At 60.6% G+C, this 15,851-nt stretch overlaps 1 protein-coding gene across 1 annotated transcript in view; it reads right to left on the bottom strand.

The window, feature by feature from the left end:
* The window catches only part of ASIC4 (acid sensing ion channel subunit family member 4), a 21,437-nt gene extending 7,991 nt beyond the window's left edge, over positions 1-13,446 (bottom strand). Inside the window, exon 1 of the mRNA XM_030887166.2 lies at positions 12,698-13,446. Within this exon, the coding sequence (XP_030743026.2) occupies positions 12,698-13,279 (582 nt within the window). The 5' untranslated portion in view covers positions 13,280-13,446. The remainder of the gene's footprint in view (positions 1-12,697) is intronic.
* Positions 13,447-15,851: the final 2,405 nt, after the last annotated feature.

Here is a 15,851-nt window from a genome sequence, read left to right as displayed (position 1 = left end):
CTTGTCTTGTCTCAGCCCCCACCACCCTCACCCCCACCATCGCCTCCCCTCCCACGGCCCATAGTGACCACCTTAAGGGCAGCAGCACTTGCAGCCAGAAAGGTTGGTCCAAGTGAGGCAGGAGTGGGCAGTGAGATGCCCCAAGCTACATACTCAACCGCCCTGCTCACCACTGTTCTCAGCTCCCCATTCCCCAGAGGCAGACATGGACACAGGGGGGCTGCAAGGGCAGCGCTGCTCTCCCCTGAATGTGCCTGTGAGTCTGAATAACACGCAGATTTGGATTCAGTGTTTTGGGGGGCTTTGATACTCACAGACCCCGCTTTGAGTAGCAAGACGCCCAGATGAAAGAGTAGGAGCCCAGGGAGTGAGCCTGGTTCTCAGTCTGGGCTCATAAGACCTGTTCCTAGGAGAGAGAGGGAACCTGTGGTGGGCTGGGGTACAGCTCCTGGATCCCCACTGCTGTGGGAAAGGCGGGTGGAGGGGATTCGTCCATAAACATTCACCCCCACCCCCACCCCAATCTCAAAGCACTCACCCTCTTCCTATTCTAGGCCAAGAAGATGCTAGAATCTGCTCTTGCTGATGCAGCCCGTTTTGAGCGTGCTCTCCAGCTGAGAAACAAGGCCTGAGCCACACGGGCCCCTGGCCTGTGAGCTGCTCGCATCCCTTCAGCATTCTGCACCACCTCCCTGAGTCCCTGACCCCAGGGTCCGGCCTCTCCACAGTTTGGCCTCATCCCTGCCGGCCCCCACTGAACCAGGACCTCCCGGAGGCCTCCAAAAGCAATGTGCAGAGGGAGAGGCAGGGGATCGGGGCACAGAGTGAATGCTATCAAGCATCTCCCCACTTGGCCCCAGATGCTTCTGAGCGACTTTCACTCATGAGCCTCCCAAGGAGCACACTTGCCATGCGAGGTTTCTAGAGCTGCCCCCATTCCATGAGGAGGCGATGCAACCAGCACAGAGAGGGGAGCGGACTTTCGGGATGACACACAGCAAATAGGGACTGGCCAAGACTCGGACAACTGACCCTGATGCCGAAGCCCATTGAACCTGAGTCGGTGCTTATACAACAGTTGGTGGAGGAGGGGAATAAACTCAGGGATAAGGATAAAAGTGACCTCCAAGTTTTCTGTAATTCTCTTTTATATACATAGTAAAGTTTTTGAAGGAAGAAAACAACTTGGTGGGTCAGGAGAAAATGACTCTGGCAGACTCCCAGCCCCTTGGATAGGGCTGGGACCCCCTCGTACCTCCTACCTCCACCACACCACACCACACACACCAGAGTCCAGAGCCCAGGGAGAATACTGGCTTGGGCAGGGGATGGAGTGAGGGTGCTGATCACTAGCACCCTGTCCTAGGGGTGGTTTGTGGGAATGGAGCAGGTGGAAGGAAGCAGGGACGCTGGGGATGCCCAGCAGGGTGTGGACAGGCCAGCCTGTTGCGGCCAGACCACCTGCACAGTCCAGATCAGACCCCACCACTGGGCCAAGCACAGCGTTGCCCTGGAGACGGTCCCCAGGCCAGGCGGATGGTGCGGGTGTAGCCAGCTCCTAAGTGACAGGGCCCTGGTGGCGGCACAGCCCGCAGTCTCTTCCATGGAGACGGCACGCCACTCAGTCACAAGGTCCCACCGTTGTCCGCTGCACCCTCCCCGTGGACTGGCCCAGAGTCTAGGGCTAGGCCCCCAAGAGCAGGAGGTCCTGGGGGCAGGAGTGCTCAGGGGCGGGGATCAGCTCCAGATAACCCGCCAGAGCCCCTCAGCCTGTGGACCTGGCCTCAGCCCCCACCTCCTCACTCATCTTGGTTTGAAGCCCCCGGGCCTTGTGCCTTCACCCCAAGGCCTACCCTCCTGGCCCTAGTGTAAGTGCATGGCTTCCCAGAGCCCTCTGGGACCAGGCTGGAGGCTTCTAGACAGAACTGTGGGGACATGACCGCTGGCCCAAGCTCCCTCCACTGCCTTCCTCCAGCCAGCCAGTCCCTCTGCCACATTCTACAGTGGCCTGTCCCCTGCACCCCACCCACGCATGTGTCTGCCCCAACCTCTACTGCCTGCTCTCCACCTCTCAGACATGCCTCTCTGTTGGAACTCCTGACATCCTTGTTGGGCTGTCCATCCCCTTGATCTCTGTCTTTCTCCACCATTGATCTGGTGGCTCCAGCATCTTGATCTCCTTTAGTCTGATGTTCAGTCTGCCCCTCGGTCCCTGTCCTCCAGGATCAAGGCCCTTCCCAGGGGCCCTTCTGCTCCTCTAGGGCACCAGGGCTGGGAAAGCCAGGGCCACAGCACTCCTGCTGGTGGCTCCGGTGGGCTCTGCTCCTCCCCTGGGCTCCATCTATTCACAGTTCCCATCTCCCTGACCGCCTTTCTTACATTCTCTGCACCCCACCCTGCCTCCCTCACGCCAATCCCCATCTTCCCTGCAGTCCTGGTGCGGGGTTAACAGGCAATTAGCAGGGCCAGGGCTCAACACTGGGGGGAAGGGCCCCAGGCCGCCGGGAGATAAGCAGCCGCCAGGAGCAGCCGAGGCTGGGCTAATCCCAGCGCTAATCTTCGGCCTGGGTTTTATCTCTGCCGCCTTCTGAGCACCCTGCTTCTGCCAAGGCCTTGGCTCCCTCCCACCCCACTTCTCCACAGCAGCCCCATCCCCCAAATGCAGCAGCCAATGCCCTGCAGCTCCCTTAAGGCCCCTGAAATGAACCCTGGATCCCTGCAGACCTTGGGACCCAAGGTGTGCCAGTAGAAAGGGGGGCGGGGGTCTCGTGTCTCCCGGGAATGACCTGAAGTCAGCTCAGCAGCTCTGCCTGCCCCTCCAATGGTCCCTCCTGAGGAGTCTCCCCCTGGCAGAACTCAGGACCCCCTCCGCATGCCTCCCACTGTGCCAGGGCAAAAGCAAAGGGCACAGTTGACAAGGCACATATTCACAGGAGAATGGGGACCACTTCAGAAATCTAACACAGCCAGTCTGCCCTCCACCCTAACAGTTCCCACTAGCTTCTGTCCCTCCTCTGGGGAATCAATAGACCTGCCCCAACTCTAGTGGCCTATGAGACAGGTTAGCCAAGTCATCTGTTAACTCCTCCAGACCTCAGGGGCAGTCCTGGAGGCACAATGGTTTAAGCATCGGGTTGTTACCCACAAGGTCAGCAGTTCAAACTTACCAGTCGGTCTGCAAGAGAGAGATGAGGCTGTCTGCTCCTGTAAAGATTTAGAGTCTTTTTATTTTTTAAGATTGACAGTCTTGGAGACCCCAAGGGGCAGTTATCTGCTGTTTCCTCACCTGTCAAACAGGGACAAAAATCCCTGCCCGGCTTATTTTACTAAGTGATTGTTACAAGCCCGTGAACAGGTGTTGGGACGAGCGCTAGAACCAAGCGGGGCAAAGACTGACTATTGCATGTGGCGATGGAAACCCACATGTCCAATCTCCACACCCAAACCACTGCAGACCCTACAGGACAGAGTAGAACTGCTCCAGAGGGTTCCTGAGACCACAGCTCTCCGTAGGGGAGCAGACAGCTTCCTCTTTGTCCATTCTCCAGAGGTGGGTTTGAACCTTAGCACAACAAAGGAACACACATTTTGGAGCCTGACAGAACAGGTGTTAATTCCTGATCCAGCCACTAGCTAGCCTTGAATATACGATCTCTGTCCCCGTGGCGCTATCGGGTTAGTGTTGGAGTGCTACCAGGGAGATCAGCGGTTCAAACTCACCAGCTGCTTAGAGGAAGAAAGATGCGCTCATACAGATTCACAGAGCCTGCTCAGAAAGCCCAAGGAGGGTCCCTGCGAATCAGAATTGACTCCGTGGCAGTGGGTTAGGCTGGCTGGGGCTTTGCACACGCATGAAACAGGAATGGCAGTTCCTTGCTCTGAGAAGGAAGAGCTGGGAGGGCCATATAAAGCAGTGGTCGAGAGGTCAGTCCATCGTCTTGTGGATCTTGGATCAACCACTGGGCCAACCCCACCCCCAGCCCCAGGCACCTTAGTAAAAGCACCCTCTTGTGCTTGCTAGAGGACAAGGTTTGCCTGTCCCCTTTGAAGGTGCACAGTAGCTATAGGCCTGCAGCCCTAGCTGCTTCATGCCCTAGCCCTGCCCCTTCCTCTTGGTGAGATTCAACCTTTGGAGCCTCTATACTTTGCATCTGTAAAAGGAGACTAGAGATAATGGGAATGAATCGTAGTGCCATGGCTGAGTGCCCCACTGCTAACTAAAAGGTCAGCCCCGTTGGAATCTACGGGCTGCTCCACCGGGAGAAAAGACCAGACAATCGGAGTCCTGTGAAGATTCCAAACCCAAACCTAACTCAAGACCCTGGAAGCCCCGAGGGCTGGTCTACTCTGTCATAAAAAGTTATCAGTTCGAATCGACTGGACCGCAATCAACAATTATTTTGTGTCTGCGAAGCACAGGCTTACGCACTGTACAGAAATGAACTCCGGAGTCCTCACAAAAGCCCCAAACTAAAGGCGCACTGGAGTCTGTGTGTGAGATAGGGACCGGGTCCCAAACCCAACACACCCAGGCCATGCTGATTCAGGCCGAGCCTGTAGAACAGAGCACCACTGCCCCTGTGGGTTCCCAAGGCTGTGAATCTTTCCAGGAGCAGACAGCTTCATCTTTCTTCCAAGGAGTAGCCGATGGGTTCAAACCGCTGACCTTGTGATTAGAAACCAAACTCACGGAGCACCCCACCACCAGGCATCCCTGCATGGGGCACAGGAGGAGATGCTCAGGCAATGATGGGCATCCCAGCCCATGCCCGGTCCTGCGAGTCTGTCCCAGAGATGGACACGTGTCAGAGAACATCTAGGACAGTCTCTGCCCCTGCCCTGCGGGCGAGCGCTGCCTGCCTGCCAAGGCATTCATTCACTCGAAAGTGCTTTCTGAGCACCTCCACCATGTGCCAGGCCCGTTCTGAACGCTGGGCACAGGGCCTGGAACCAAGCACACAAAACTAACAAAGAGATGGAGCCTTACCAGCCGCGATCTGGGCAAGATAAAGGGAGCCCACCCCCACCGAAGACCTGCCAAGTACGGGTGCAGGCTGCCCCTCCTCCACCCCTATCGGGTCAAGCCCGCCTACCTAGCCCCCACCCAACTAGCACCCACTACCTTTCTGGAAATTGGGGGTGGGGGGTGTTGCTAAGAGTAAATGGTGGCTGCTGGTGGTGTTTGTTCAAATGTAAATGTGTGAGTTGGTGGAGGGTAGGGAGTTGGGGGGGAAAAGAGGCAGGGGGTGGTCTGGTCCGGTGACTCGGTATAGGCGGAGCCCAGAGGGCTGGGACGTGTCCCGGAGGCGGTGGTCCCAGCCTGCGACACGGCGCACTCCACAGGACACCAGGTAAACGGGCCAACCCTGTTCTAAGATCTGACACCGCTTTAGGCCTCAGTCCCTAGGAAGCCCGTTTTGCAGGCGGGCATGTTTCGAACGTGCGCCAAAGCCCTTCGCTGCCATTCCGGCCCCTCGACGCAAAGTTCTTGGTGGGAGTTTGGCTCACCGTATGTGTGTGTGTAGTGCACCCTCACGGCCCGGCGGGAACCCGTGTGTGTGCGTGGGGTGGGGGCGGCCTGCGGTGGCGGGTGGGAGACAGCCCGGGCCCCAGCGCGCCGCCCGCCCCCACGACTCGCTCCCCGCCCGCCGCCAGCTCGCTCCCGCGGGGCAGGCATCCGTCAAGGCGCCGCGCGCCCTCCCTGCGGCTCCGCGGGCGCCGCGCCCTCCTCCCAGGGCTCGCCTCATTTGCATTCCCCCGGCTCCCGGCTCCTCGGCAAAGTGACCTCCGCACACAGCCGCGCCAGAGGCTTCCACCGTGGAGGGGGACTCCGCCGCCCGCCCGCCCACCGCGGCCGGGGAGGGGCGCGCGAGCAGAGCCCTGGCGCCGGGCGGGGGACTCCAGGGGGCTGGGTGCCGAGCTGGGGTGGCCGGCGGACTGGGGGATGGCAGGAAGGGCCTGGGTGCGAAGGGGCGCTGAGGGCTTCGGAGTGGGACTTGAACTCGCGCCCTCAGCTCTGCGGGAGTGAGGTGTGGAGGTTGGCGCCAGGCCGGGGCAGCCGCGGCCCGGGAATGGAGCATCTACTTGGATCCCGCACCCCACTGCCTGCCCCCACGCCCCCACCGGATAGGAGACCGCTCTCCGGGGCAGTCGCCCTGGAGTCCCCAGAGCACCCACCCTCCAGCCCCCCACCCTCCACCGTGCCCGCTCCCCTGGCCCGCCCAGCGCCACCCCTCCCCCAGTCTGGTATTTACACCTTTCACACATTTGTAAGCTATTATCCTGTCCACGCTTAGTCACCGCTGAGCCAAGCGCCACGGATTTAGCTCCTTTAATCTTTCCTCCTAAATCAATCCTCCATTTCCCCTTAATCATGCCGTGGCTCCTCTCTGAACTCTCGCTGCCGCCTGGGCTGCTGCAGCCTCTGCCCGGCTCTCCGGAACTGCCCCTCTTCAACCCAAAATGGGTATCCCAAGGACATGCGGAAGATGGGGGGGTGGGGGTGGCTTTCGAGTGCTTCCAGGGCCCCCCCATCCACAACCTGGGAGCCCAGCGATAGAAGTACAGACCCCCATTTCCTGAACCCTGTCTCCAACTCCCCACCCTCCCATCCCTACCCTGGCTGTCCTCTCCTGTGCCAGGGGCGGGCCCCTTCCCGGCTGGTCCTACTGGCTCTGAATACCTAAGCCTCTACCACATTTGCCCAAAACACAGGCAAGTGGGTCCCCTCAGCCCTCCAGACCAGCAGTTTAAAGGAGGTCGGATTGCAAGGGAGGCTGATCTGGCGGGGGTGGGTGGGTGGGGTGGTGGTGTTGTGACCAATCACAGCCCAGGCTGCCCTCTCACCTCTCCACCAGGCCAGCTCTCCAGGCCTGGGCCACCTGCAGGTTCCCCCCACTTCCTGCCCCAGTAGGCCCCTGCTGATTCTGGCCTCAATCCTCCTCTCTCCCTGGAATGCCCTGGCAGCCCCTTCCCAGGGAACACGAGGGCAGGGCGGGTCCAGGAAGGAGCCCCCGGTAGGCGAGAGGCGGGGGGCTTGGGGCCATTTCTTCAAGTCCTAATCAGCATCTTCCGGCAGCGCTTCCAGAAGCTGAGCTGATAATGAGCCCAGCTCGGGGCTGATTCCTGATTAATGAAGAGGCCACAGGCCTGCTGAGTGGCCCGGGTGGGGCACGCCCTCCTCACTGCCCTTGAGGTTGGCCCTCTGAGATTCTGATGGGCCCTGCCTTCCCTCCTGGCCAGGCCACACCCATCAAGCCCCTCCACCGGCTCCAACCACCCAGTCAGATAGAGCCCACCTGGGAGGGCCCCCTTCTGGAGGGTGTGAGGGGCAGCAGCCATCAGTGGGGCAGCGGGTGGTTGGGGACAGGGTACACGGTAATCTGGCCTCTTGGTTGCAGGCAGCCCTCAGGATGTTGGGCTATGTTTTTTGTTTTTTTAACCAGGAAATGTGTTTTTTTAAATGGCTAAAGTGTGGGGCTGTTACTGCCCAAAGGCCTGCCACCCTTGGGCATCACCTCAGGCCAGGGCAACGGAGCTGGCGCTGGCATGGGCTACCCCTTCAGGGACTGGTGACCGCCAGTTCACCTCAGCCCCCACCCTTCCTTCCTGTGTGTCCTCGCTGACCTCACCTGCCTGACTCCTGGGGGCAGAACTGGACATTAAACCATCTCCAGGTTTCTGTCTCCGGAGAAGGTGGGGACTGAGGGGGCCAGAACTGAACTGGGGCTGGTGGTGGGGGAAGAGGCCTCGACCACTCTCAATGGGAACCTTCCATCCCAGAGCCCAAGGGCCAAGGGGCAGCCCCCAGGCCCCCTGACCCAGTGGCAAAGGTATGGAGTTGGGATGGAGCCTGAGCAGGTAGGGAGCAATCCTGGCCATAGGCCACCTGGGAAGAGAGGGAGGCCAAGGGAAAGTAAGATGGAGGGAAGGGGACTCTGGAGTAGCCCTGGATTAGGGGTTGGGGGCAGAGAGTGACAGCAGGCAGGGGGTGGAGGTGGGGCACTTGATGCTACTCTCCTCCTCCCAGGGTTGGGTGGGGCTGGGTGAGAAGGGAGGGGGACTGCCCAGCTGGAAGAGGCCTTGTCTAATTGTGCCTGATTAGTAGAGAGGGAGAGAACAGGACAAGTGATTAATAGGCCCGGCAGTCACCGGCGGGTGGGGAAGCAGGGGCGGGCAAGAGAGGGAAGCCTGAGAGTCCAGACAGGACAAGGCCATGAGGCACGAGGCACGAGGAGGCCACAGGTCCGGGTTCCCTGCCTCATGGAGGACTGCTGGGGGAGCCCCACCGAGAGGGATTGGGTCCTGCCTCCCTTTTCCAGGAAGTGGGATGGAGTGGAGAAGACCAAGGCCCCAGCCTGTATTTGTCAAGCACACGGCTTTTCCAGACACCCCAGCCCCTTTCCACAGAGACAAGGCCCCACTACCCCCAGCCCAACCAGGAGCGCAGCTGAGGAGCACCAATCAGCTGATATCTTTTGGTCTCAGCTGTCATTCTTAGCCCTGCCCCATCCGGACAGCCTGACCCTCATGCCAGGAGCCAGTCTGGAGCCAGCCACATGTTGCTATTCTCAAAAAGAGCTCAGCCTCTCAGGCACACAAACTACATCTCAAGTGCCCCAGTATCCAGGTGGCACTACCACACGGGGTGGCTCATTTCCATCAGCACAGAACATTCTATTGGACAGGACTGGGCTTGGGAGGGCATGCACACGCCTGCACATCTGCACACACGTGTGATCACCTGGGAAGCTTGGGTACCATAGGAGTGCCAGGGTGGGTAGAGGAAGTGAGTGGAGATTCGCGGATGGAGAGCGGCTGCTGCCAGGGCACAGGGTGGAGAGCAGGGGGTGTGGAAAACAACCAGGCCTCCAGCAGCAGGCTGAGCCCCCAGCACATGCTGGGGGCTGGGCTACGTGGTGAGCCCTGGCAGGAGTCCACTTTTTAACATTCAGGACCACTGGAATGGGCTTGGTTTCAGGGTTCGGTGGTGGAATTCAACTCGCCTATGTGGGAGACCTCCGGTTTGATTTCTAGTCCCCCCTCCCCCTGTGCATCTCAAGTGGGACCACCACCCATCTGTCAGGGACGGGGTCGGGTGGGGCCTTGTGTGTTACTGAGATACTCAAGAAGTGTCCGTGTAGTTTCTGGACAGACTAAAAGGGACTTGGAAGAAAGGCTTGGTGACCAAGCTACTACAGCTCCCAAATCGGCCAACCAACACCTGACCCTATTTGGATTCCAGAGGAAAGGTCGCAGCCGAGAGGGGAGGGGGGAGGAGGAGGCAGGGAAGGCAACAGAAAACACACACATGATGATTCAGGGAGCAACCCAACAGCAGCCAATGCCGACACACATCCTGGATGTTTCGTGGGTGCAGAAACCGCTGCTCGTGGGAGGCTCCTCACTGACAAAGCCACACAGTGGGTCAGGTCGAGCCAAGGTTCGGATCCCAATAGCCTGGCTCACTCCAGAACCCACATGCGGGCAAGGATCCCCTCTGAGAGGAGGAGCTGGGTTCTAGGACAACCCTGACATTTTACCGCTAAAGACAGGAACCTGGGAGCAAACCTGGAGGCAGGAGAGACTAGATGGGGCTTGGTGTATGGTGGTGGGGTGGGGCAGACAGAGGTGGGCTATGGGCTGGGGAAACCAGAATGGGGCTGTTGGTGGGAGGAGTCAGTATGGGACTCCGTGAGGAGGAGGGCCAAGGGAGGACTGGGTGGAGGAGAACCTCCCCACCACCCTCTGTGGGTGTCCTCGTCCTCTCCTTTCCAAACCTCGCTGCTACCCAGCCTCTCAACTTCCCAGCCCCTCTTCAGCCCCGAGGGGCTGCTCCCTGTGAACCAGGTGTTCACACGCCAGGCCCCTTGCTTGGCAATGAATCCTGACCCCTTATGACACAGTGTGCAGGGCTGGTTAACTCTTTGCATGGTTGGTTAAGCCTCTGAGCCTCCTCATCCCCACTCTACCCGGAGACTGTAGGCTGCTTGAGGACAGGGACAGAGGGCCAGGGGCTCCTCATCCTCTGTCCTGTCCCATAGCACCTAGCAGGTAGCCTGGCACCCAGTGGGCCCTCTGGAGCCTCCGGGTGATGGTGGAGTGGCTGTCTTCTGGGGAGTACGTGAGGGGATATTAGGGAGTGTGGGGGTGAGAGCTATTGAAGTGGTAGAAGAAGCAGGAGTGGCAGCTTAGGGGACTGGGGGAGGGTGCATTACCCAGAGTAAAAATAGGCTGGAAAATGTGACATTTATTAACTTGGATTCCAGAGGAAAGGTCACAGTAGAGTGGGGAGTGGGGAGTGGGGAGGAGGAGACAGGGAAGGCAACAGAAAACACACACAGCAGCCCCTTACCCAAAGCTGTCACCACCACCGCCACCAGCAGCCTGCCTCACCAACCAAGTGCTAGAAGATTCCCCCCAAACCAACTGGTTCAGGCAGGGACCCCACCACCACCACCACCAGACTCTGCTTTTCCTCCTCCTCCTCCACCCCCGACAGTCCCCGTGGCGTCTATCCTGATTCAGGTCCTCATCAGACCCCAGACCTTCATGTCCACACATCTTCTCCCTGGCCCATCCCTGGCAGGCCATCCCCTCCTCCGCATCTGTGGGCCTGCAACCTAGCCCATTGATTCCAATGGTCTCAGCGTGTGCGTGCGGCAGGCAGGCTGAGCTCCTCCAAGCCAGGTCTAGGGGAGCATGGTGCTCAGCAAAGGTCAGAGGGGCATGGGTGGAGGGTAAGGGGGCTCAGCCAGGCTGAGTGGAGAGCCAGATTCCCCAGAGGGAATGCCTGTCCCCCAGGCTGGCTTCACTCCTCCTGCCCCTGTCTATTCTCCTGGACAGCCGGAACCCCACAAACTTCCCCATCTCTAGCTCCTAGAGTACCAAAAGGAAGTCTCCCTCTACTTCCCAGCCACGCCCAAGAGACAGGGGGATCCCAGCCTCCCTGCATCCTCCAGACACCCCAGCCTGCCCCAAGGCCAGGCAGGACACCCCTGCCCACCTCACTCCTCTCCTCACTGCCCTCCTCCGTCTCTTCCCCCCTCCCAGTGAGATTTCATCACCCCACCCCTTTCCTGCCCACCCTCAGCTGCTGAGACACAAACTCTGCTCAGGGACACAAAGACCCCATTGATTTCTGTCCCCTCAGCACCTGCTGAGACCAGGCTCTGCCCCCCCACCCCCAATCCGGAGGGATGAGGGTGGAGGAGCGAAGAGGTCCCAGAAGCCAGGTTCACACCCCCACCCCTCCAGCTCTGGCTTTGGGGAACTGTCTTTTCCTCGACTGAGGGGCTAGGGTGCATGCACACAGCCGGGCAACAAGCCAAGCTCCCTGACATCTCCCAGAAAATTCCTCCCCGTCCCATCCCTTCTTCTCTCCTTTGGCTGGAGGCACCAGAGGGTCAGGCCTGGTGGGGACCAGGCAGCCAGCTGGAGCCTCTTTAAGGGAGGTCTTGAGGGAGTAAGGGAGTGAGAATGGGGTCCAGGAAGTGTGACATAAATCATCACCTCTGGGCCACCGGCATGGGAGGCCAGGTCTGAGGGGACACCATGTTGACTCCACCGGGTACCAGGGACAAGGATACAAACATCCACCCAGCTGGGGGTCCACTGGGCCTGTGAATAACAGCTGCCCAGTGAAGGTGGGTGGACCAAGGGAGCCTGATGGATACACAGACAGCATACAAGATGCACACACCCTTATGCCTCGGGGAGGGGGGTTGTGGGAGGTGGGGGGGGGGCAGAGGCTGTGCACTGTGTCTACACATGGGTGAGGGCTGGCACCGGCAGTCCAAGCTGTGAGGTAAGAGTGGGCAGGACGGTGGCAGCCACCATGCGACCCTACCCTGGGCCGTGAGGTCAGAACTGGGCTGCGAGCAAGGAGATGAGCAGCCTCCCTGCTGTGCGGGGCGTGGGTGTGCACGTGTGCATGTGAGTGTAGTGACAGGGACGGCGAGTGTGTGTGTGAGCAAGGCAGTGTGCAAGAAACCATGCCCCAAGCAGGATGCTTGTGTGCATGTGTGTGCGCGTGCATGTGCTGGGCAGCAGCCAGGGTGAGTTATGGACATAAGAATGAATGAGTGATTCTCAGTGTAAGATCCCCACGCGGGCAGGGAGCAGGCAGAGGGAGGGACTGAGCAGCCTGGAGCCGGAGGGACAGCATGAAAGAGGGATGTGTGTGGAGCCTGGGAAGGGGATGTGAGCCCCACAGAACCAGAAGAAGCCCTGGCAGTGTCCACCACGCTCTTCTCTAGCCAGTCCAGCCAGTTCCCCAGCTGGACGCCCCAGACACCCCCTCCCCATCACTCTGCTCAGTGAGGAGAGGGATCCCTTAGCCACAGAAGAACAAGAGAGCAAGAGGAAGGTGGGGGTCCATTGGCCCGGTCTTGGGAGGGTGCATCCGCCTCTTCCCTGCAAGCTGACCCCGCTTCAGGATTCCCGGGCCCACTTCCAGGACCCAGGGCCTGGCCCTATAGGAGCAGCGGGACAGAGGAGGAAGAGGAGCACCGAAGCACCAGGGTAAGCCCCTCCAAGCTACCCCCACTCCAAGGCTGGGAAGCCCGAGGGAGACACCAGAGCTAGGGGAGACCTGAGGCCAGCCTCTGGTGGCGGCCAGAAGGGAAACCCTGTGGGAATGGCCCGACGCGCCCTCCCTGGCCACCCCGGGCCGAGTGGAGCAGTTGGCAGGACTCACCACCGAGAAGTTACTGGCAGAGCAGTGGCGCCCACTGAAGTTGCAGCTCTTGAGCATGTCGGCCAGCTGGTGGCCAGTGCGGTTGAGGATGTCCACCATGTCCGGCTCTGGGTAGCGCAGGCCAGCCGCACGGTGCCCGTCCCGGTCTTTGGGGGGCAGCCCCGTCAGATTGGCCAGGTGGAAGATGTCAGCGTCGCTGAGCGCCGAGTGCCGGAAGCGGTTGATGTTGCAGAGGGTGACAGCCGGGAAGCCGGCCACAGGGGCTGGGGCTGCCGGGTCCATGGCCAGCAGGTGGGGGCGGCTGAGGTAGCCCCGGGCCAAACTGGCTGCCTGGTACAAGAAGGCTGCCAGCGAGGTGAGGAGGGCCAGTGTCCACAGGGCTCTGCGCAGTCCGTGGGGGCCCGGCCCACAGGCCCGGCCCAGCCCATGCAGGGTACTGGTGCTGGCGAAAGCGGCCAGGTCCCGGGGGGCCACAGCCCCCCGAGCAGCCCCCAGGAGACTCTGCTCATCCCCTGCTTCCTTCTCTTTTGGTTTCCCATCCTCCTCAGCAAATTTGATTTTGCACACAATCTCGATCGGCATCTGTCCCCGGCTGCTGGGACTGGCCGGAGCCTCCCTGCCCTGTCCCTCTCTGGCCAGCAGCCCCGGTGCGGTGGCGGTGGTGGTGGTGGTGGCAGCGGCTGCTCTTCTCAACTCAGGGCAAGCCAGAGGAGGACAGGGACGGGCTGGGGGGCCGAGGTGGGGGACTCACTCCCACTCTCAGCCGCTCCGCAGCCCGGGCGCTGCCTGTGCCGCCGCTGCCTCTGCCGCCGCTTGTCTCTCTCCTCGATCGTCTCCTTGTGGCTTCCCTTATCAGCACCAGCACAGCTGTCAGCCCCTGCGTGTGTCCCTGCGAGCGCGCGGGGAGCGAGCACTGCTCCGCCACGCCGCGCAGCCCCAGCCGCTCAGCTCAGCATGTGCTCCGGAGCCCACCCCACGCTTAATAATTCAGGACATGTCAACAGCGTTTTGCTGGCGGCCGGGCAGCAGGAACCCGGGCGGGGAGCAGCCCCCAGCCCGGGACTGGGATCCCCGGTTGTCCCTGCCCGATACCTCTTCAGGCTGCCTCCCAAACTCTTGCTACACCCTAGCCACTGGTGGGGGACCCCACTTGGCCCCACTCCCAGGCCACCCAGGGGAGACTGCTGCACCCAGTGTCCTCAGTTCCTCTTGGTAGCTTTCTGGACCTCACCCTGTGAGGGTCTTTCTGCGCCACCCAATCCCCCACCTGGCTCCCCCAGCCTCTGTCTCCAGCACCGGGTCACCACCTCATCCCATTAGCCCACTCCCAGTGGCTTCTAGAAGCTCCTCAGGAAAGCCACTTGTTTGAATGAGGCAGGGGAGTCGAGATGGATAAGGGGACACCTCAGGGCGCCACCACAATTCTCGCCTGCCCTGTGACACTCTTCACACTCCACCATGCCCTCACCCCCTTGGGGAGGCTGGCCCTACCCTTGCTCCCCAACTTGATCCTCAACCCGACCTCAGTCACCCATGCACCAGAGACAAGAGGGTGCCCTCCTAGCTGACCCTCAATGTCCCCAAGTCCCTTGTTACCGCCAGGTTGGGGAGAGGGTCAGGAACAGACCCAAGAGTAGGGGGTTGCATAGGGGGAGCCCCATATGGGGGGGAGGATGTGTGGAACGGAGGGAGAGGAGTAACTCAGGTAGAGGCACTGGGGTGGGGGTGGTGTACTGGGCTTTCCCAGGAGGGGCTATTGCTCTAAGGAACCAGATGTTGGGGTGCTGGCTGCCCAGCAGCATTGGGCAGGGGGTCCCAGGAGGCTATCTTCCTGGGGAGGGGTAAGAGCCCAGGCAGCAGTGCCCCCCCCACCCCCACCCTACTGCTGGCCAGGAGGGGGCTACACCAGTGGTTCTGGGGTGGGGGGCAGTAAGTGAGCAGCTGTGCCCTGGGGGAGCCTCGTGGGAGCTGTGAGGCCTCGGGGGAAGGCAGCGGTTGTCCCTCAGAGGAAAGGGGGCTGATTAATCGGGGCGCTAATGAGCAGCAGGGAGAGGAAGCACGGAAGGGCGGGGGAGGCGGCTCCATCGATCTGAGCCGCGGAACCAGCAGCTGAAAAAAAAGTGAGAAGGGAATCGATCTGAGGGAAACGGCGGCGGCTGCTGGGGCTTAGAGCTGAGGTCCGCCAGCCCTGCCCACCGGCCACCCCTCCCCTTCGGCAGGCCCCTCGCTCCCACCAGCAGCAGCCCTGGCCTGGCCAAGGGGGAGGCACCCAGGAGGGCTCTCCAGGGGGGCAGGGAGCCACTCTGCCCACCCAGGCTGTGAGGCCAGGTCAGGTCCCTGCCCAGGGTTACCCGGCACTCAGCCCACCCACACAGCCAGCCCTGGCCAAGCTTGGCGCCCTGCCAGGGTTCACCAGCACACTCATCAAAGTGGCCCTCCAGGGGTCCCACAGCTGGGCTTCCCCAACAAGTATCTAGATGGACCTTGGTCAGGATCTCCTCAGCTGGGATGAGACCCCTCTAGGGTCAGAGGCAGCACCGGGCTGGGCCTCAGCCTCCCAGAGGGGGGGGTGTGCAGCTGGCTGGAGGGCAGGCTACTGAGTTAGCTTGAGTGATCCAGATGGCACCCTCTGCCCAGCTGCCCCTCCTAAGGTCCCCAGTCCCTAGTGCTCCCCGCTCCTCCCCATTCTCCCCCTTTCTCCCAGTATTGATTTTTCTTCACTGTTTTTTTTTAAGGTGATTTAATTGCTTTTTTAAGGTTACTTCATAAAAAAAAAAAGGTTACTTCACTGGGCTCTGCCAAGAAAATGGGGAGCTATTGTCCCCCCCCCCAAGCTCTCCCCAGCACTCCTTGCTTTGGAGTCTGCACACACCCCTGAAATTCCCTGCCAGCCATGGGCATCTTGGGGTCACCCACTGGCTCCCACACCCTGGCTTCTCTCATGAGCCCACATCACAGGCGGGACCCCGCCAATCTCTGGAAGGAATAAAGTTGGGTGGTAACTGGGCATGGGAGGGGAGAGCTCTGGCCACTCAGAAATGGAGCAGCAATTAGCCGCTTGTCGTCCCCCGCCCACTGCCCCACAGCCAGCTGTCTCCAATTGTCCCCAGCCCTTATCACCCAGTCTCCCAGGGACCTTCCTCAGTGGCAGCCC

Source organism: Echinops telfairi, unplaced genomic scaffold, assembly GCF_000313985.2.
Source record: "Echinops telfairi isolate 266 unplaced genomic scaffold, ASM31398v2 ScPeMD7_3;HRSCAF=10, whole genome shotgun sequence".
Taxonomy (NCBI): Eukaryota; Metazoa; Chordata; class Mammalia; order Afrosoricida; family Tenrecidae; genus Echinops; species Echinops telfairi.
Note: the sequence above shows the minus strand (reverse complement) of the source record. Positions and strands in the feature narration are given on the sequence as shown.